The sequence below is a fragment of the Passer domesticus genome, chromosome 4, assembly GCF_036417665.1.
Source record: "Passer domesticus isolate bPasDom1 chromosome 4, bPasDom1.hap1, whole genome shotgun sequence".
In the NCBI taxonomy this organism is placed as follows: domain Eukaryota; kingdom Metazoa; phylum Chordata; class Aves; order Passeriformes; family Passeridae; genus Passer; species Passer domesticus.
The window spans coordinates 43,753,496-43,775,839 of record NC_087477.1 but is presented as its reverse complement, the minus strand read 5'-3'; the positions used below and the strand labels follow the sequence as shown (position 1 = coordinate 43,775,839).

Genomic DNA, 22,344 nt, shown 5'->3' with positions numbered 1-22,344 from the left:
AATATCATTCCTAAAAACATGAACATGCACCTGAGTTAAGTTACACATCTTCAGACATTCCTTCTTTTCCCATGAATCCTATGCTGACAGGCATACAACAGCACTGCTGCTGAACTGCAAGTCTGTTAGGCTTTTTATTCTGTTCTTTAATACCTGTCATTCTACATACAAATAATCTGGACTAATTATCACAGTTAGAAATTCTTGAAATAGACATTTTCAGCAATGCATAGAGACAAAGGAATTTCCCAAATACCTGGGAAATACTGTGCTAAAATGTGAGTAATAATTTTTCTATGTGGATTACAGCACATTATATTATCACATAATAAGTTTTGTGGTCTTGGGGGTGGGTTTTTTTCTTTCCTTTTCCTAAAATCTGGCAGTTTGACCAAGTATTAAAGTGTAGTCTGACAGAACAAAACCTGGGGTCACAGATTTTACAATTCTAAAGCAAAAGTAATCTAGATCTTCCCATGCTTCAAGAAAGGCATTTCCAATGATAAAATAATTGAAGCAAAAAAAAAAATTAAGCCAATAGGCAGTATTTTAACTTTTGCAAATCCACTAACATCCAAGATTTTATTTTCCTCATTTTAAGACCTACTTAATTTTTGAAATCCTCTTTCAAACCACCTATTTATAAGGAGCTCCAGTTATCTTTTCTCATTGGAGATCTTTTAACTTGAAAGAGAAAAGCAGCTACTGGCTTTCACAAGTGCCAGTACATTCAATATGCAAATGCTTAAGGCTACTTTTGAATCTACCTTTGAATCATTTAACACCTAGAATGATTATGCATTCAACTGCAGTGGTTTGATTTCTTATTTAATCACACATAGCATGACTCTTCACTCAGTTAATCGTCCAACTCAGTTTTATCTCTTCTTTTTGCCAATTCAGAGGTTTATTCTCCTTCTCTGCAAGTTGGCTCTTCAAAAGTTGTTGGTCCTTCTCACTTATCTGTCATGAATATCGTATACACATAACCACTTTGTATATAATCAAATTAAGCATCTGCTCATTTGACAGCTAAAAGAACTGATTAAAAAAATAAATCAAACTTGAGGAATACCATGTAATTGAATTTGTTTTCCCTTTGCTTTATGTGTACTTAATAACTGGTTTTATTTTTACAGTTACACTGAGAATTTTGAAGCTCTAAGCTATTTGAATCATGCATATCTACTGAATTCAACACTTAAATTATCTAAATAAAAAACCCCTTCAAGATCGCTGTGTCACAGTAGTGGAATATTACTACAGAAGGTGCCTGCATTCAAGGTATCTTCCCTGAAACACACTGTATTCTTCAAAAATGTTCACTGTCAGCCAAAACATTATAAATATTTCTAAGTCTTCAAGAGCAAAGAATACAGAGAGGGTATTAATTCTCTTCATTTTTACAACTAGTAGTGGTTTAATATAGTCTTGAGCAAAACATCTGAAAAAATCCCACATGTATAGCAAAAACATTTCTTTCTCCAGAACCCACATGCTTCTCTCAGAAAAAAAAAAGGCAAATGAAACACTGATCTATTCCTTTCATATGAAAATATATTTAACTCCTGCACTTTTAACACTTGTTATACTCCCAGTTGATTAGAATTAAGCCTCCACAAAGCCATTTGGCAGCCAGCTTTTGCTAGACAGTACTGTCACAAGAAGCACGTGCAATTCTTTCATTTTAAGGATTCTGGGCCTTCCACAATCCTATTCAAACATCATGTGGCTTTCAATCAAGCTTCCATGTTTTCTGTACTATGCTTGACATTTGTTCATCAACAATGCATTTGCATTCTTCAGGACTTTTGTGCCTGTCATGAAAGACAGAAGAAACTATAGAAGAAGCAGATGCTGAACTACAAAGTACTTCTTCAGGCCACCTGAGGACTCATGTAAATAACATTTTACCCAATAGAGAAGACTCATATTCAAAAGGTTTTCTTTGCATTAACATTTTACATTTTGTTTTAAACATTAAAACTGAATTCTAGAGAATAAGCCTAATTGTAAAGTTTTCTTTCACTGCTAGAATAGTGCCTACCCCTGGCAGCCCACAGAAGAATCTAGAAACTTTATTTGTCCTAAAGATATTTCTTCTGCCGAAGAGACAATAGAGTAAATTGTTCTTAAAAGGCTTTATTACAGACAGGACACTTCCCTAACTGGGTTTGCAGGAGGGCATTAAGTTCACATAAGCACTTCATCAGGAATTAGCTGAAGCAGGATTGATGCTGATGACCTTTCCACAAAGGCATCCGTCAAAAGACACAGGGGTTTTTTCAGCATAGGAGAGTCAAGGGGAAGGTCCACAGCACCTGTCAGTCAAGCTGATGTGAAAAGGAAAGACATGTGCTGAGGTAAGATCTTTCCTATTACTAGTTTAGCAAGGATGCCACTGCTGTCCAGCATCACCACAACCACTGAAGCAGCAGCTGCCACACATGAGGAGACTGGAAGCTCCATAAAGCAATGGAGCTGGTGAAGGGTGAGGAGCAGCTGAGAGAGCTGGGAGTGTTTAGCCTGGAAAAAAGGAGGCTCAGGGGAGACCTTATCACTCTACAACTGCCTGAAGGGAGGCTGTGGCCAGATGGGGGTTGGCCCTTCTCCCAAGCAACAAACAGTAGGACAAGAGCTAGCCTCAAGTTGCCCCAGAAGAGGTTTAGATTGGATATTGAAAGGGTGGTCAAACACTGGAACAAGCTGCCCAGGAAAATGCTTGAGTCACCATCCCTGGAAGTATTTTCAAAATGTGTTGATCTGCTTGGGGAGAGGGTTTAGTGGCAGAACTCACAGTACTGGGTTAATGGTTGGGCTCAGTGGTCTTAGAGGTCTTTTCCAACCTTAACGATTCCGTGATCCACATCAGGCTGAAGGCAAAGCTCACCTAACCCAGGCAAACAGCAGGTCCCTTCTAGTTTTGAATTCCTTTCTGCACCCTCCCTCCACTCTTGCAGGGCCATATGCACAGTGGGAGTGGAAATAATGGAAAATAGGAACTATTAACACATGTACATTTCCAAGCAGGCATACAAAGCCCTTTTCAGGCAAGACTTTACATGTTAGACTTTAAGTGACAGAATATATTGCTTCAAATACTTAAGACTGAGGGAAAGTTGTTGTTTGTTTTGGGATCTTTCTTCAGCTCAGCTCCTGTTCTGGGTATTTATCTGGATGAAATGTATGACTGTTAAAAGTTATACAGCCTACCAAAAGCAGCAAAGATATCCACTTTCCCTAGTTACAGAAAAGAAGATTTATTGCCAAGAAAGTTAGATGACACAAGCAATTTATCCTGCAGAGAGTCAGAATGAAGTCAACCCCAAAGTCACTCATTAGGGGCAGTAAGAACAACAAAATCAATACACACTTTTTCTGTCCTGAAAATAAGATTTGTGTTCTGCAGAAACATCAACAAAAGGACTCCAGCACCAAGATTTAATGTTCTTCTTTTTTAACTACTATGATAGAGCTACCTACTGATAAATTTTCAGAATATTCAGGTTCTAGCAGCAACATTGCAGTGGTGCAAAACTGAAAGCCAATAACAAAATAGCCACCAATGTGCAGGTTTTATTTATCATCTGTACTTTAGCTGAACAAAATTTAAATAAATGTGCTTGAAATCCTGACTTTTGTATTACAGCACTTTCTAGAGCAGAGGATTTCCTGGGAAATCTATATCTAATTTCCCAGAATGCCAGAGAACTTCACTTACAGGAATTCAGGAGCTAGAAACGGAAAGTCATAAATTGGATTGCAATACCTTGCCATTGTGTGTCCCTGTCCAGCTTCCTTGACGTAGTCCTTTAACACAACTACAACCTGCAGCCAGAGAGGACACCTTTCTGCTTTGAAAATCACACAAAAAACTGAAGATAGAACTATGCAAAGAACCTTCATAGCTAACACTAACTGTTCTGTCTGGAAACTTCAATTGTGTCATTATGCAATGGCCTATGACATCATTGGGTTGTCAGAACTGATGAGTTTAGACAGGATTTTCAGACTGAGGCTTTCACATTTTCTAGCATATGACTGTTTTCTCTGAGACCTCAGAGGCACTCAAAGTTCAAAAATCAAAAAGTGCTTATAAATCTCCAGACTGACAAAATCCAAGAAGTTTGCAGGCTTTACCACAGTCTCCAGCACTTATATTCATGCTATGATCTATTTATGCCCCAAGAAGGGGCAGCTTCTTATTACCAGACCAGCAAGTAGCTACATATACACTACTTAAACATAAAGCCTTATTTTATTTCTATGTAAAGCAATCAGTAGCACTTGCATGCTTGCAACTACACATTTGTAACTATATTATCTGAATTATATATTAATGGCATATCAAAGAAATTCTTCACAAGAAAACACGTCCACCACACATATCAATTCTGTAATGCATCTGTCCACAGTAGCACAGTTGTTCCAATTTTAGCTTTCAGATTTCCTGATCATTTAAGGTGCTGAAAACCCTCCAAAATATTTAACTACAATAAATATTTAAATCAGCCTGTTGAAAGAAGGAATATATCTCAAATATCTATACCATCTGTAGTGTCTTCCTCTACACTAACAGTTCCTGATACATCACTTTTCTTTAACACTTCTTTAGAAATAGCTAGATGTTAAAAACAGCAATCCATTTAATTCTCATTCTCCATCAACATGAGACACAGTACTACTAAAACCTGTAAGCACATGCTTACTCACTCATGTTCAACTGAGATAATAAACATCACAAGTATGTACAGTGGCAGGAATTTTCAGGTCTTTGTGACACCTGCTGTCAAACATGCTTTAATTCTGCCAAATAAGACATTGCTTCAGCGCAAAATTCAGTACCTGGACTTAAAAGTACATGCTAAACAAAAATCCTCTTCTGCCTACCTTCTGGTCATTGGCTTCTCAGCCAACTCCTTTAAAACAGCATATGTAAAAAGCTAAGTAGCATGCAGGTCTCAGTGGAAACAAGCATGGAAATTACTTCCATATAATTACTGTTTAATATTCCTTTTACTCTTGTGTCTATCCTGAAACCCACGCAACAGAGGAGTCATTGTCCCTCCACCACTGGACTTCCAGCAACTCCAGATCCTGGACAGACTCCCAACTTAAGTCATCCTCAACATCCAGAATTTCCTTCCATTCAGAGCTATTTTCAAGCTATGCCATAAAAAGGTCATGAATTCAGCAAGAACAATTTCTTGGTTGTGAAAAACCTAGTTTGATTTATGGAGACAATAATTCTTTAAAATTCCAACCACTAACGGATTCATTCAAGACTTAGATTTAAACTAGATATAATACCATCATCCTACAAGCCATAACACTTGTAATTGTTTTGATAACTTACAAACTGAGGTGCACCTACTATTACATTTTCATGTAATCATACTCAGTGCTGTTCAAAGTAGAATAAACTCCAGAAAGTAAGCAGAGTAATTCCAAAGACATTGCTCATGTTCCCAGGTCTCCACTTGAGAGATGCAGAAATAATGGAAATCTGACATGTCACAACTGGGAGCTCTTTAAGACATTTAAGCACTACACAAGGAGAAATCCCAAAGAACATTGCTCTGTAAGCTCATGCTCCATAGGATCTTGTTCCAGCAGATTAATCTGTCTGTTTCTCTTTGCACATTTTTGTTATCCTCTCTATGCTATAGGTAGTTTATTGTTTTAACTGAATAACCATTGCCAGAATTAGACATTAGCCTTGAGATACCTTGGGATGTCAAACATGTCTAAGTTGAAGAATTCTCTCAGGTAGACACCTCATTGCATGAAGATCCTGCCCACTAGCACTGCAATGTTCAAACACAGAGTAACCAGAAAACTGCTTACTAACACTGTCAGCACTGCCTCTAATCCTCCTCATTAAGCCAGTTAAGCAGTTACCTGACATCTGCCAGAGCATTTCAGATGCTCTTGATCTCATTAAGAGGTATATTCCAAACACAAAAGTAAAAGACATTGGTACTTGATGCATCAGCCACACACAATTTTCTTCTTCACATAAGAAGAAAAATCCTATATAGTTATACCTAGAGTGAAGATTAGAAATAAGAATAAATTTAAGACAGAGTTAAAATACATTCAGTAACAAAACTGATAACTCATAATTTTGAGCTTCTGATTTTCACTAAACAGTGTGCATATTTCAACTTATGTCCAAGATTATATTTTACAGATGGACACAAGATGAAAACGGCGTCTTGACTCCTGGTAGCAACAATGGGAAATGCAGAAGAATGAACTACAGGAAACAATTCCTCAGTATTAAGGGAAAAAAAATCAGAAGTATGTTTTCCTTTAGAGCAGTTAAGCTATTTATACTTTCTTTTTTCTTTTCTTTCTTTTTTTTTTTTTTTTTACTTCTGAAATAAAATCAGGGAAATAAAACAAGAATTTTGGTCAAATTCGAGATTACTACAGAGTGCCAGTAATGTCTGTCAGTCTAAAACAGTGACTTAAATATGCAATCAATAAATAAATTATACAAATATATGCACACAAGCTAATTGACCTATTGTCATTGAAGTCTTGATATTAAACTTGTACAGTGAATTACCCCTTCATATCAGAATAAAAGTTCAGAACAAAACTTACAGTCTCCTAAATCACCAGAAACCAATTACAGAAGCAGCACAATAAAATGATCTTGCACCCAAAACACTTTGAAGGCAAGACAGACAAATCTGTCCTTATATCTTACAATTTGCTATGTGTCTCCAAAACCAAAGCTTTGAGTGCCTCAAAGTTCTCAGAATTACAACAAAAATATGATAGCTTTCAGTGAAGCATTTACAGTAAAGAAGGTGCAAACGTTACTTCAGCCATCATTCAAGGAAGTCTCAAAATCAGGTCAAGCAATAACACAAATTTGGAACTGGCTGTGCAAAGCCAACAAACTGTAACATTGATCACTGACACTATTAAGAAGCCTTGATTCAGTGTCTGTTTATACAGAGACAACTGCCAAGTCCTTGAATGTGTTTATTTTAATGATAGACATTGCCTAAAAAATTCCCCACAGAAAATGTATCCACAACACAACATATGAATCAGGTTCCCGATTTACTGCAGTGCAGAACTGGCAGTATCCCAATGATTTCTTGGCAACTGCCCAAATATCAGAAGGCACAATACACCTTTAGGAATATTTTCAGGACAAAACAGAAGAGGCCAGCCCTGCTGCAGAACTTCTTTGCATTATTAAATGTACTGCTGCAGAACTTCCACAGAAACCTACGGATGTAGAAGAAGCATGAATGAATACATGTATAGCCTGCAGAGATCTACCTGAAAATTCTGATACTGACCCAGAGATAGAATCATTTAGGTTGAAAAAGATCTTTACAATCATGAAGCCCAACCATCAACCCACCACTGCTGCGCTCACCACTAAAACCGTGTCCCAAAGCACCATGGCTATGTCATTTAAGTACCCCCAGGGATGGTAACTCAACCACTTCCCTGGGCAGACAGTGCCAATGCTTGACAACCATGTCTGTAAAGAAATCTTTTCTGATATCCAATCTAAGCCTCCCCAGCACAGCTTGAGACCAGTTCCTCTTATCCGTTCTTACTTGCGAGATTCTCTAGCTATTCCTTTCTGTAGTCTTTTAGAACTTAAGTTATCTGTAAGATACAAACATATACAGCTGTAGACCACATACATTGAATCTATAAAAGCACTCCATCTTAACACCATTTCAGTAAGGTGATGTCAGCAGTGCTGTTATGTTTAAAAATCACGATACCCAGAGATTAGTTAAGTTGGCTGGATGTCCAAGATTGCAAGGTAATGTGTGTATTCTATTTGCCATCTGTTAGAGGTGTGGCAGTTCTCTTCTGTTAATTGGGCATTTTCTTTACCTCTTCCACAAACCAACCCTCCCTCCAGCAGATACCTTTTGTTAATGGGACATTGAGTGTTGCTGCATGACTGATAAAAATTACAGCATCCCATTGTGAGATGCTCCACCCAGGGGGCAGAGCCAAGAATTCCTAACTGGATATAATCTGAGATTCTGGGACACCAGGACAGCCTTTTCCACTGGATTTCCAGAGGAGCAGCTGCCTTTTCCACTGGATCTTCAGAAGAAGATAAAACCCTTCTAAAGGATCACTGCTTCAACAGAACCACACCTGCCACTGCAGGAGGAGTGCACCCACATTTCCAATTGGACACTACCAGCACCCTGACCAACAGGGTGTCAGGTCGTATTCCAACTCTGTCAGTGATGTTTTGTATTACTGCCTTGTTCATCTTATTTTTATTTTCTTCCCTAATAAAGAACTGTTATTCCTGCTCCCATATCTTTGCCTGGGAACCCACTTAATTTCAAATTTGTAACAATTCAGAGGGAGTTGGTTTACAGTTTCCATTTCAGGGGAGGCTCCTGCCTTCCTTAGCAGACACCTGTCTTTTCAAATCAAGGCACTAGAGCAGAGTGCTAATGATGCTAAGGTTGTGGTTTTGATCCCTGTATGGGCCATTCACTTAAGAGATGGATATGACAATCCTTGTGAGACCCAACTCAGAATATATTCTTTGAGTGTGTGTGTGTGTGAATAGCTAAAGAAGAGTTTTAGCTCATTTTTGTCACACTTCAAGTCAGGCTATGCAGAAACGTACAGCAACTTTGGCATAAATATTTTTTGGTTTGCATGTGCTGCTTCTGTCCTCCTGAGGGTCTTCAGGGCAATATGTTACCATGAAAGAACAGTGAATTTGATAAATGTCACTGTTATTGTAAGACTTAAAAGTGTGACTCTTGGATTCCCACTCTTAAAAAGACTACTCACAGATCTATTTCTCACCTGTCCTTGCACAAAACTACTGTCCTGCAGCATTTTTGAGACATTCTGCTCTACCTCATGGAAAACGCTAACATTTTCATCTAAGAAAACAATCAATGTTTGAGTAGCTACCAAGTTGTGCTCCTTTATTCCCTTTCCAGACTTCCTTTGTGTCAGGATTTGATGACTGGGCCAAGCCAGTTCTGGAGAAGGCTGCGTGACTAGCCCAACACCGGTGTGTTTGGTTCTTGTGATTTGCCATGGTGATATAATTCAGAAAACTTGGCTAAGGCTGGATGGTGATATTACTGCTAATAGACTTGAGAATTTAGTTCTAATCATGGAAATTTCAAAAATAATCAGCTGAAATTACATATCTTTATCTTTTTTACTGCCTTCTCCACTTCTCATCCCCTTTTCCCTCCCCATTCCACCACCATACAAGTGCTACAGTCTTAATACAAGTAGATGTTTTTCATTCCAGACTGCATGACAAATTGAGAATGAGGAAAAAAATCAAGACACAACATAACTGTACAGTTTTTTCTCTCACACCTGCCTACCACTGTCAGTAACTTAGAAACTAATCAGCTTGCTATTTCTCATTTCAGCTGAACATTCTCTGTAGTAATAACTGCGTTTTACATGCAACATTTTTTCCCTCCAACCTCCAGTTTATATATACAACTTGTCTTTCTCCACGCTGAATTTTATTAAAGGTTGCAAACTGAATTACGTAGTAGCACACAAACATTTTGGCATTAGACAAGAGCTTTTTCCAGCCAGAGACATTAACACTAAAATTCAGTTCAAGATGTCCAAGAGATAGATACTCTTTTTTAAACACTTGTCCTTTTTTAAGAATCACCACCGGTTACTAAGTAGTTGACTGTTAAGAACTTTAATCAAAAATTAAATCTTCTCAGCAGGGACATGTGGGAGGTAGGAGAATATATCCTAACAGGACTTCATTTGAAGGATCTCTAAAAAAAAAACCACACTTCACAATAACCTGGACTGGGGTTTCCTTTAAATTTTTAAAAACAATACAAGCAGTAACTAAGTTAGTGCCAGCTTAAATTGCTCAAACTACAGGAAATGTAATCACAAAACTGTGTTGTGCTACAGCCTGGCAGTTCAGAAACATCAGGTTTTATTACTGAACTACTTTAGACTGCAGGTCAGCAAACCTTACCATATTTTCTGCCAAACCAATATTCTTAGTAAAGAAAATAAGGGAAGCTTAGAAATATACAAGATTTCCTTACAGAAAGAGTAAACCAAACACCACTGATGCATACACACAGAAATATCAAACAGCATGGCTGAAAAACGCACAAAGCCCTCTACATGACTGATGAAGGGGGAAAAGAGGTGCTTGTTTCATTAGACATGTACTCGTTTGCTTACATCCAAAGCACTTATTGCCATAGAATCCTCTGCCATCATAGCACAAAATTCAGTTTTGATCTGAAGATTTTTGTTGAACGTTAGAGAGGGATAAACACCCTCTACAAGTCTGCTAGAACTTTTTCTAAAGAAAATGTTAATTGGAAGCTCACTGTTGGAGACATCAAGAATTACTATCATGCAGATATGAAAACAGAAGATTTTCCTTTGGACTACTGATGAAACATATATTAAGTGACCAAAATAAATATATTTTTAATGAGATCTCTAAGTAGATTTGAACAAAGGTAGCAAGATTAAAAAAAAAAAAAAAAAAAAAAAAAAAAAAAAAAAAAAAAAAACAAAACAAAACAAATATGCATGTCAAGTAAGCCTCAGTTCTGCAGTTTTGCTTAGCAGGTTTTAAGCCCTTTTGTCATTAACTTCCCACCAAATGAAAGGAGTAGAATGAATGGCAAATGAAGAATAACTGAAGCTGAACTGCCACTTCTGATAACCCAGTTTCCATTTAAACAGTGAGATGGCCGTAGGCTTTGAAAATTTGTCACTACCCTGTACACCCACTGATAGTAAAGTAAATGCAGATGAGATGAGCCAATTTTAAGCAACGTGCTCCTTTTTATCCCTTTGGTCATAGAAAAAAAATCTATAGAGTTACTATGAAAATTAACAACTTATTTTTTGGGTTTTTAATGTAGGATAAAATAACTGCTGTGCTTGTAAGGAATGCACATAATTATTTTCAGCATTGCATACACGCAACAGAAATTTACTTTTTTATAGATACCACTGACAAAGCAGACAGACACACAGTTTTCACAATGAAAATTTTTTTATGAAATAAACAGAGCAACTGCATTAGTCTGCCCATTAGCATTTAGGGATAAAGATTTAGCTTTTCTGCCCTGAGATATTAAGTTTTGCCTCAGGGAGGTCAAACACACAGGTCAATTAACAGCTCCAACAGTTGCAGCTATTTTAATAGATATAGCACCCAATTTCAGATTTCAATGCAAATATACCATCGGGGGCAGGGGGAAGAAGTTGTAAGTTAAAAAACAATCTGAAATGTTAAAATCTAATGCTCTTTTAATATCTTAGTCTTCATGATGAAAATGAGAGCATCAAGTGATAACTCTGGTAAGTTCATTAAAAAGTAACCAGGTTGCATGTTCCAAGCTGATTTCCTCCAGCTCACAACTGAGTGGATCAATCCTAGCCCAGCTATCACTTTTCTCCTCTCCTGCAGTACTCAAAAGAATTTTTCCAAACATGTTAATAGCAAAACTGAAATTCTGTTTTTTAGGAGAGTACATCTTCAATACATAGGCTGAATTTGTGAAACAAAAATAAGGATCCCTCCAAGTTCATTGCCCTAAAAATAGAACACTGAAATTAGACTACAGGCTTCATGGGATTTTCTTGCTAAGTAGATCTCAAAATATTCATTAAAAAAATGTCAAGCTACAGTTCAGAGTAACAGAACATATATTTTTAGTTTCAAAATATGGAATATTTTTTAAAATACAAAATATTAATTGTTAACTTTCATGTTTAAACCATTAAACATTACATCAGAGATGTGAAATGCTAAAGCAAGCACATTTTGCATTAGCATCTATATCCAGAAACTGCCAAACTGCCCATTAAATCTTTTGAATAAATCATGGGGAAAAAATGTCAAGAAGCAACTAAATAGGAATGACAGGCAAACAACCAAAGTGAAGATGAAGTCACATGAAAGGAGTGACAAAGGAAATCAGTGCAAAAGAACCGCAAAATGCACTTCCAGTTAACCCAGATTTCACAATCTCCTGTTTGTGAATTTTATTTTCTCAGGCACACATTTCCTGTAATTTCTGCCTGCATTGAGTATATGGTTAGCTAGCAGTATGGATTAATTCAGCATATAGTTAAAATTTAAGTCAGTGCTTAGAATGACCAAAATACTGGGTCTAAACAAAAACTCTGTTACATAGGAGACATGAACCAACTGCCTGGAAAAGGACAAATCACCAGCACAATGGTCCCTTGCAAATTAGTGTAAAATGAAAAAAAGATTGTATTGGTCTAATTAAAATTATCTATCCACCTATAGATTTTATCTATCCACCTATAGATTTTGACCTTGTGTATTTCCCATACATAACATTACTGGGTTTCATTAGACCTTAATTTAACTTTGCTGAACCGTCAAGGTCCAGCCTTTGAGTTTACTCAATCTCATGTTCCTCCTGATGCTCCCTCTAGGAGAAATTCCACAAGTACAAGTCATAGAAATGTATTCTTTGTATATTTAACTGTTCAAATAATGCCAGACAACTTAGAAAAATATGCATTTAGTCTGGGTTAGGGGCAGCTAGTAAGAATCTGATAAACAATTTGTTTCAATAAATTGGTTCCGTAAATGAAGCAATTACAGTTCTGAGCTCTCTACTGTAAATCTGAGTTGACACTAGAGCACATCCCTGCTAATTATAAACCACATTAGATTTGTCAATTTGGCACCACTGGCATGAAAAGCTGATCACTACTACTTTCACAAAACTGAAGTAAGACTAAATGACAATCCCACATCCATATATTAATTTTATATAAATTTAATACAACATGCATCATCAAGCAAGAGTCACTGTTAGCTCTCCCCCTGGCACCCGCAAATTTCTCTGGTGGTTGATGATGAAAATGAAGTGGATCATTTACAGACTGTGCACGCTAGGCAAGGAATTTTGGCATTAAACAGTCCTCAAAACTCACTTTAATATGAATTAATTCTTTCAACATCATACAAGAGGAAGCAGAAATACTTACTAGTACAGAACTTCATTTGCTTCATGCCTTTCATATCTAACAGTTTCACACATCAGTCTGAAAGAGAAGAAGTCAATTTTAGTTATGATTCCTATCAGTGTCACAACAACTTCACTTTCTAAAGTTACTCAGCACTTCTACAGGTAACTCCAGCACTTACAGAAAACAACCATTAATTTAAATCCAAGATGATTCATAATTCAAGATAACAAATTGTAAAATCTAAGCATTTAAGTTATTTGTTCATCCAAGATTAGATTTGATTTGGGACACTAGATGTAGCTGTTCCCATAAAAAATTCTATAAAAATAAGGAAAAATTATATTGATCTCATTTTCCATAATGATGTGATAAAAGAAATTAGCTTTATAAAAACAATTCTGAATTTTAGAAATGGTGCAACTTTAATCAGAGGTACAATATAACAACTGCTCTCCTTTTCAAGTTGGGCCCAATAGGTAAAACAAGAAATTGTGCTGCCTTGTAAATCAATGCTTCTCATTTTGCTAAAATTCAGCAACTTGAAAATTACCATGAGATTTTAATGCTAAAATCCCAGAGGGCTCAAAGTGGAGAGAATTTCCTGCAGGAAAATCCTCTGTCTAGAGGGGAGGATTAAAGTGCTTTCGTATTCACTGTCTGCCTGACAAACGTGGCATAATAGAGAGCAACTATAATAGAACTTACCACTGACTAGGAAATGCAATGTTAACTTGATGTAGAAAAATCACAATGCCATTTCTGTCTACTGCCTTAAGGAAACAGCCCTGTGAATTACTGGGGGGGTGTGGGGACAAAACAAATCCCACTGCCTCCCCTGGCCTTTCCATAGCTCTGAAGCAGACTGCAAACCCCAAGGCTATTTGACAGCCAGACAGAGATTTACCTAAGAGGCTCATGAGAAAATTCAAATAAGGAACTATATTTAAATTCTGGAAATAAATTCTCTTTTCTCACGTAATCCATCATCAGAATCTCGGTGTATCAATGACCAGCTGCCAGCAATAATATCATAAGCAGGAAAAAGCACTCAAGAATTGCTACTTAGGCAAAAAGTTTCAAAAAAGTTTATTTGAGACCTGTAAGAGTTGGACTGGGTTTTGACATAACAATCAATTGCCATTTCCTAGATAATTCATTTCAATAGTCAACAGACTGCTACAAAAGCCACCTTAGTATTCATCTCTCACAAGATTTTCCTTATTACTTCAGCCCACTAAAATAATGCTTCTTCTGTTCAGAAGTGGCAGGCTTATAGTGGTATCATGACTATTCATAAATTCATAATAGAAAATTGAGATCTTAATTATGTTTGCAGATAGATATAAAAATTAAGAATAAAGTTTTACTATCACAGCCTGTCCCACACCCTGGTATTTTAGATTTACACTTTGGACCATCTTTGAGAACTTTTCCCACTGAAAAAATGTCTCTATTGTATGAAATTAAGCATTATGTATTACATATCAATTTCAATCTTTTTCCATCCTGGCACAACAAAAAACTTTGAACCACAGAACCATCTTTTTTCAGACAATTCTCTCCATCATAAAATTGGGTCTTGTCAAAATCTTTCACAGACTGGAAAGCTACTGTCTGCTTCTACCTCCTGGGTTTTTATCTTCCCTCTCTGATCCTGTTTTGAGAGGGAAGGGTAGCACAGACACGAAGCTACTGGTGAGAGGATAGCAAAAGAGAAGTCATTGCTAGGAGTCAGATTTAAAAATTTAAATACTGCTCAAGGATAGTCTGTGCCCTACTGGTCTGGAAGGATGCTGGGCAATGTGCCACGTAAGAGCAGGAGTCACAGGAAACAGAATCAGTTTAACAAGCAAGTTTTGTTCCCCTCTGAATTGGGATAGAAGGAAGCACATTCTTGATAAAGTCACGCAAGTTCACCACTGGCACTAAGTTTTACAGCATTTTGGTCCCATTATTAGGACAGCAAAAGGGGAGAAAATGCCTCTTACAGAAGGTAGCCAAGCGTTTCAATTTTTGTGTTACAGTGGAACAGTTAGAAATTAGTCACCAAGTTGTACAAACTAGATTGCTTCCTCTTTGAAAAATTGAATTAGTTCTGATCAATACTGGTGTCCAGTTTTTATTCAATCACTCAAACGCGATCTTTATCCACTTCCTCAACAAATGTAATAAATTACAGATGAGATCACCAGCAAGCCATATGGTAAGTTATTCACTACTAGCGGCTACATTGAATACATTCAGTTTTAATGAATCTCAGAGGTTTTTGTGGCATTCCACTGCCACAAGAAGAGTTGTATCCTAAAGGATACTATAAAAGCTTTCAGCCCAACATCTGCTGGGAGCCCGGCCTTTTCCATGTATGGTACTGTAAACAGAAGCTCTCTTTGAGGAATTCGCTATGCTGGGAGAGCGAGTTCCACACATTCCTCAACAAGAACCTCATGCTGCACAGGAAGCCAAGAAGCACACATCAACATACCACACAACCATATGTGCACACTTTGATCTTTGTAAACAAGTTAACATCAGTTTAACTCCAGCTATGCAAAACTTCACGTGCTAAAAGTATTGCATATAACAACAGAACACAAAATACTTCAACTGAATGTAACCATGACCTCCTTCCAAAGCAAAAGTAATTACAGAGACTTCTTTGAAGTTAACATTCACATTGCAAAATGTGTCTTGAGCACTATGAAAGAAAGAAAACCTCACCCTTTATTCTCTCCAAATTACAGAATATTGGCTTGGGAATGTGGACTCCCACAGAATGATGAAGAGGCCAGAAATTAGAACCTAAACCAGCATTAATCAACTCAAAGTTGCTTCAGCATCTTCAGATGTGGCAAATGTTGGCAAAGCTCAGGATATAAAACAGCAGTAATTCACCCTCTCTCCCCACAGGGCATACAGGAGATGTGCTGGCCTCCTTCTGTAGCTGCTAGCCTTACACTGATTCCCAAATGCCTTTAGAAACCTCTGCTGTAAGATGCTTGTGAGAGGACAACTGCAACAATTACTTAAAAATCAAACAAACTCAAGTATTTACAAAAAAAATAGGAAGCTCTTGGGAAAGATTTGACTTGAATTAATTTGCTTCATGAAGCATTTTAATAAAAAGTGTGGATGACATTTATGAAATATCTTTACTAAGTATTATTTGCATGCATTGTACATAATGAGTCTAAAATTTCCACACAAAAGCAAGCACAAACTGAAACAGAAGCTGACAAACAGACTCTGCTCTCATTACTACTATATTACATAAACGATTTCATCAATATATGGGCTTGTACTCTTTATGTAAAGCATTTATTTCTAGTCCAAAAGTTTGAAAAGAAAACAAATGCATCCATAACAGATAGAAATAGGATGGAACAAATAGAGATATGCTGTGCAGACATACAAGGAGGAAGCATTAGAAAAATAAAGAAGGGAAGAAAAGAATGCAGTGATAGGCAGTTTGAGGTAGGGTACACAAGAGAGTATATGGTTACCAAAATTACTGTTCCTTTGCCTTGTTAGTGCATTAACATATATGGTTTTAAATGATACAATATCATACCTTAGCTGATGCTCTCTCAGATTAGACAATGCTTCCATTCCATGTAAATATGAATACACAATCTCCAAGTCCTACAAAAATAAGGAAAACATTTTTAGTATTCTCAGTTTGATACAATCTGTTAAAATAATGGTTTTAAAAACATCCAAAGCTCTTTTAACAGGGGTAGTAGGGACACTTCCAGGAGATTAAAGGCAAACTGCAAGAACACCTTTGATTATAATCTGGAACCTCACAGGAGGAAGAATGATAGCATGTCCACATGAAATACAGAAATCTTTCTGCTTTTTGCTGTCATTACTCTATGTCCAAGAAACAAGCCCAGTCCAGAATTACAGTGAACTATTTTGCAACCATCACAGTCCTGCTTTCTAAAGCCAAGATTCCCAAAACTTTGTTACTTTGTAAAGCAAGGTCATAAGAAATCAGTTTTTTTCATGTTCAAGGGGAAAGAAAAAAGTACAACAGAGTCTAACAAAATACTCCATTGTACAGAGATATTTCTAAAATTGTATCCTCTTCAAACAGAAGATAATCTACAATCTAAAATGAGAAAAAAAAAGCTGGAATGAACAGAAAATTATTGACATGAGATAATGAGAAAAACCAAACATGATCCTAATTATAATATGATGAAGTTTTATATTCAACCATTGTGGACCTCCAATATCCAGTTAACAAAACATTAATAAAGATATGCAAACAACACCCAAGACTAAAACATCCTAAAATGCAACTGTGGAAACACTAATGCCAGGCTAGATGCTTTGCTCAAGTTATACTTAAAATAGCTACTGCATTTAAGCAAAAGTTTCAGTGAAGCCAACAATCTCTGTTTAGAGTGATTTAACTTTGGCTCATGGATTTCATGCTGTTTCATCACCCTTTTTCTTATTTTAAAACTTGCTAGTTGAGAGACAAAGTATGATCCATAATTCATTAAAAATCAGAGCAACAGTCCTCAACCACTAACTGAGGCAAAGTGTAGAATAAACTAACACAACTCTCTCTTCTGTGAGATGATGTTTTTCAAGTAATGGAATATATCAAAGCTAGAAACTTATGGAAGATTTGATCACTGCGAAATATCTGTGAACTTAAAATTGCCTAAAAAGTACAGAGATACTTTTTCAGACACAATGACAGAATGTTCTTTGGGCAAAGACAAAGAATTGACGTCACAGACAGAACTTGAATTTAAGAAAGAAAAAGAAAATCCCGTTAAATACATTAAGTGTAGAAACATGCTGTACTTGTTAAAACCATGGTACATCAGAAAAGATACCAGGAGTAACATTCAGTGGCTCAGGCTAGATAGATGTCTCTCATTCTGTAACAGAAAGAATGTCTTTTTCTCACAGTGGAAAAGGCAAATGTTCCATTTGAAAAAGCAGAAGAAACAAAGTGCTGCAATTTCACTTCAATTTTGGCCCTTCTGTTCCCTTGCCCTCTAGAGGCTTTGGTCCTGCGAACAGCAGAGGGCACATCAAAGACAAAAGTAATTGGGATGGAGGGCTCTGTACATACTAGGCTCTGAAAACACAGCAGTGCTCGCCTTTTTGCTTTTTTTCCCTACAAGTAGAAGTGTGTGAAAAGACGTGTGTGCTGTAGTCAGTGTCCTGCTCCCTGGCCAGCCAGGCTGGAGGTGAGCAGGAGTTCCCAGGAGCCCTGTGCTGGCGGCAGGCTGAGATGCCAGCCAGTCAGTCCCCATGGCACCACTGCTGCTCATCCAGACCCTCCACAGCACAAGCCAGCAGCTGCCATGGGAACTTGGAGAGGACCACTGAGGATCAGATGCTCCTAGCAGCATCTTACATGGAAAGGAGCCTGGCCAGAAAGTGCTGCTCTAACTCATTTCCAGCAAGGCTCTCTAACAACAAGCTGAGAAAAAAGCAGAGTCCCTTTCTGCCACCATCTTTCTCTGGAGTGGTAGAGACTATCTGCTGTAAAGTACTCACAGAAGAAGAGAGAACCATTAAGGATGCTAGCTTACAGACCCAGGAGTGGGCCCACGGGCATGTGGCTTTCACGACTGATGGGTGACACAAACCTGTAGTGACCAACCCTAGAGACGTTACAAAGGAGTGATGAACACAGGTTGTGTTCGAGAGGAATGCAGCTGAAGTGACTCAGTGCAGGGGGAATGAACTAAATCAGGGAAGGGAGTCATAGAGCCATAGAACAGTTTGGGTCAAAAGGGAAGTTAAAGATCATAATTCCAACACCCCTGCCACGCGCAGGGTCTCCTTTCACTAGATAAGGTGGTTCAAAGCCTCATCCAGCCCAGCCTTAAATTCTGACCAATTTCACAAGCAATAAGGTATGTTTAGTGAACCTTTTTTTTTTTTTTAAAGCAAGTAATTCCCTTTCAAAATACAAGCACACTTGTCAAATATTTGCAAATACAACATCCCATAGGTCCCCAGATGAGGAACTGCAGATCATGCAGGTCCTTGACTAAAAAAATAAATAAATAAAAAGGATGAAAGAGATTTTTTTAAAAAAACCTAAAGAATACTAATAAAAGGGAGAGGTGGGGAAAAAAACACAATTAATGAAGGTTTTACTTGTGCTTCCATCATAGTTGCTGGCTAAACACTGAGACAACTAAGGTGAGGAGCATTTTTCAGTTTGGGAAAAAAAAAAAATTTAAAAAAGGGCAGCAAGAAAACATTCTAACATCTCATCTGCCATGCACTGGATATTTCTGACAAGTGCCAAAGCGAGCTGCTGCCTATTCTTTAAGCGCTATCTTTCCAGAGGTGTCTGGCAGGAAACAGCTCCCTCTAGCATCAAAAGTTTGGCATTGAAATTGAAGTAACAAAAATCCAGCCGCACTCCTTTCAATCAACTTCTCCACAATACTGCAAAGTACAAAAAACTACAGTAGAGCCAAAAAAGAAAATATATCTTCATACGTGGTCAGTAGGCTCTGCAACACTTCCAGTCAGCCTGCAGCATTAAAGAGGGGGAAGGCAATTTAAATGAAATAAAATCAGAATGTCAAATTATTGTTGTTAGGCCACATCAGTTTTCCATTTATCTCAGGAAAAACTGTGCTTACTTGGCAAAAATACTCATTATCAATCACAAATAGCTGTTTCAACCTCTTAATTCAAAGTGAATTGACAGAATGCAAGAGTCCTTTGGAAACATCTGTGCCAAGTATCACAATATCCTAAGCAGATTCCAAGTGCTTGAAGTGAAACCATTTCACAAAAATAACACACATACACACAAACTTAGGCGTGTAAGCTATGAAAGTCTTTGATTTTGATATTCAAGACATTTGACAAAATCTAAACTGAATTTCTCGTGAAAAGAACTTTATCCTTAAAGGACACGACATGCCTACATGATTTATGCCACGGAGTTAAGCAAAACCCTTAAAGCAGCAGCTCAGTGCAAGCCCGCTGTGACTTACACAAACATCCCTGCCAGTTCGCAGCGTCCCTGAAAGCCGCCTCCAGCTGATGCCCGGGATTTGCAGGAGACAACAGCACAGATGCTGCTCTCACAAGGCGTGTTCCCAAACAACCACCGGAGGGCAGAGCGAGCCACCGAAACCGATTCAGAGAACGTCATTCTCTCCAGTTTCTCCCTTCGTTGTTTCCAATAGCACTTGGTTAGAGTTTGAACACGCCGAGAGAAGCAAAGCTAATCATCACCACTACAACTGGTTAAAAAATCTGCTACAGGAAGGACTACTTACCAAAAGCGCAGAGGAACTACCAGCTTTCTGCTTCCTAGTTTTAGCTAGCCAGCAGAATTAAAAAATAAAAAAATAAAAAAATAAAAAAACAGGCAAAAGCCATGCAAAGCCTCAGCTGATCTTGCTACACAAAGGTTGTGGCAACAACATCTCCAAATCCAAAAAGTAAATCTAAAGCACAAATGAGTGCAGCTTTTAAAGCATGTTTTTATTTAAATGAAAGCTAAAAGACTGAAATCTACTCTACACTTAAATCTGTACTGCAGCCAAAGTCATATGCTTGGGTTGCTGTGTGGGAAGCATCACAAAATTTGTTTAATTCAGTGTTATTTCTTAATTTACTTGTTTCTGTGGTATCAGATGGATCACTTTAAAGTTCTGACTGTACTTTGAAACAAAACAGAGACACTCAAGTTTTAACACAGCTCAACTTCAATTAGATCTGCAGAAACATATTGGTCTGCAACCTTACCTTTGCTCTCCATTCTAATAAAAATCTGTCTATGTTTATGCCCAGACTTTCTATCCATTTGATTTGTGCTTCAAACATATTTGCCAGTTACACAAACCAGAGAAACTCAAACCAGAATGTTGGCCCCAAATGCATAATAGCTTAATGAAGACATTTTTTTCCTTTATTAATTTGATAAAGATGTGAAAATTTGCTATTTTGGACTGAAAAATTTAAACCTCTCTAAAATTGCAAGCTTACACTGCTTTCAGTCCTGGTTTGCATTAAGGTGTGAAACTACAGGCCAAAGTCAACTACTCATCCTTGCCACAGTTAAGCAAAATCCTGAGAAATTCATTGCTCTCCAAGTAAGAATTCACTCATTTCTGTGATGTGGCAAACAAGCAGAGAGCAGCTTTCATCTTAAAATAGTTTGGTTTCTTTCAAACCAAAAGGAAAAATAGAAAACAAGCTAACTTCTTGATTCATGGTCTTGAAGGACAGAAAAAAAAGCAACTTTTCAAAGCACCTAATATTCACCTGAGGCTCAAAAAGATCTGCATGCTGAGAGAACAATGTATCTTGAAAGGGTGATCTGTTAAAAATAACCTGTCTTTAGTTCACACTCAGCCAACCACCAGGAGAAGCAGGCTCCAAAGGGAGGGGGTGCACTCACTCCCCATCACATTTGGCCCCTCCAGACCTCACCCCAAGCCCAGGTTTCACTGCTGTGAAGACAGGAGGTCCCACCTGGTGCCTCCATGCTGATTCCTGCCACCTCCCTGGCCCCAGGGTGAGCACCTGCTCACAGGGACCCAACTTTGAGCTGCTCTCTTGGCAGCATGCGACTCATAAGCTCCAGTGTCAAGGCCATGGAGGCAACCCTCCTGCAGCCCGGAGGAGGTGGGACCTCTAAGTCTTTGATGGGTTTCAACAGACCATGAAACTGCTGGCAGGAGGAGAGGCATTTCTATATGGCTGACTGAACAGTTATTTTAGCTCAGACTGGGACCTTCCCAAATTGTGATGTACTAACAAGAGCAGCAGTGCCAAGTTTTTTCTTCTTATTGAGCAACGAAGCCACAGTCCAAACCCAGGTTGTTGAATCCTGCTTCTCTTTTGTTGTAGTTGTAGGACCCTCCCTTTTTCCCTTTTCTCCACACACCCAGCACCTGAAATCATATGACTCTCAGCCACTAATAGTAGCTATACCAAGCACTTACATTCCTTTTTTTTTTTCCCCCTCTACTGCTTGATTTAGCATTGGCCCCTCTGACTGCCTGCTCTGGCTCACTGAGACCAAAGCAGTGCCAGCATCACCAAAAGAAAGAGACTGGACCACAACAACATCATTCCCATCTGGCCTACACAAAATCTTCCATGCGCACAGAAGAGCTGTGGCCACTCCCACGTAGGTTTGCTCACATCTGGCTCACACTGAAATGCCAGGCTCTCACCCAGAGCAGCTCAGGAGATGACACAAGTCACTGCCTCCAGAAACAGCCAGGTGGGCAGGCAGGGCAGGGATTGGGGGAACACTTGAGCTACCCCAGCCAAACCTCCCTCTGCAGGCAAAACCTGAGGGGGACCAGACACTCATCT

General features: G+C 38.1%; 1 protein-coding gene across 4 annotated transcripts in view; it reads right to left on the bottom strand.

Moving 5' to 3' along the window:
* The window catches only part of RAPGEF2 (Rap guanine nucleotide exchange factor 2), a 184,960-nt gene that overhangs the window by 111,248 nt on the left and 51,368 nt on the right, over nt 1–22,344 (bottom strand). For all 4 annotated transcript variants that reach the window (XM_064417490.1, XM_064417492.1, XM_064417489.1 and 1 more), the window contains exons 2-3: nt 16,580–16,650; nt 13,030–13,086 (exon numbers count right to left, since the gene is read on the bottom strand). In XM_064417490.1, the coding sequence (XP_064273560.1) occupies nt 13,030–13,086; nt 16,580–16,650 (128 nt within the window). The remainder of the gene's footprint in view (nt 1–13,029; nt 13,087–16,579; nt 16,651–22,344) is intronic.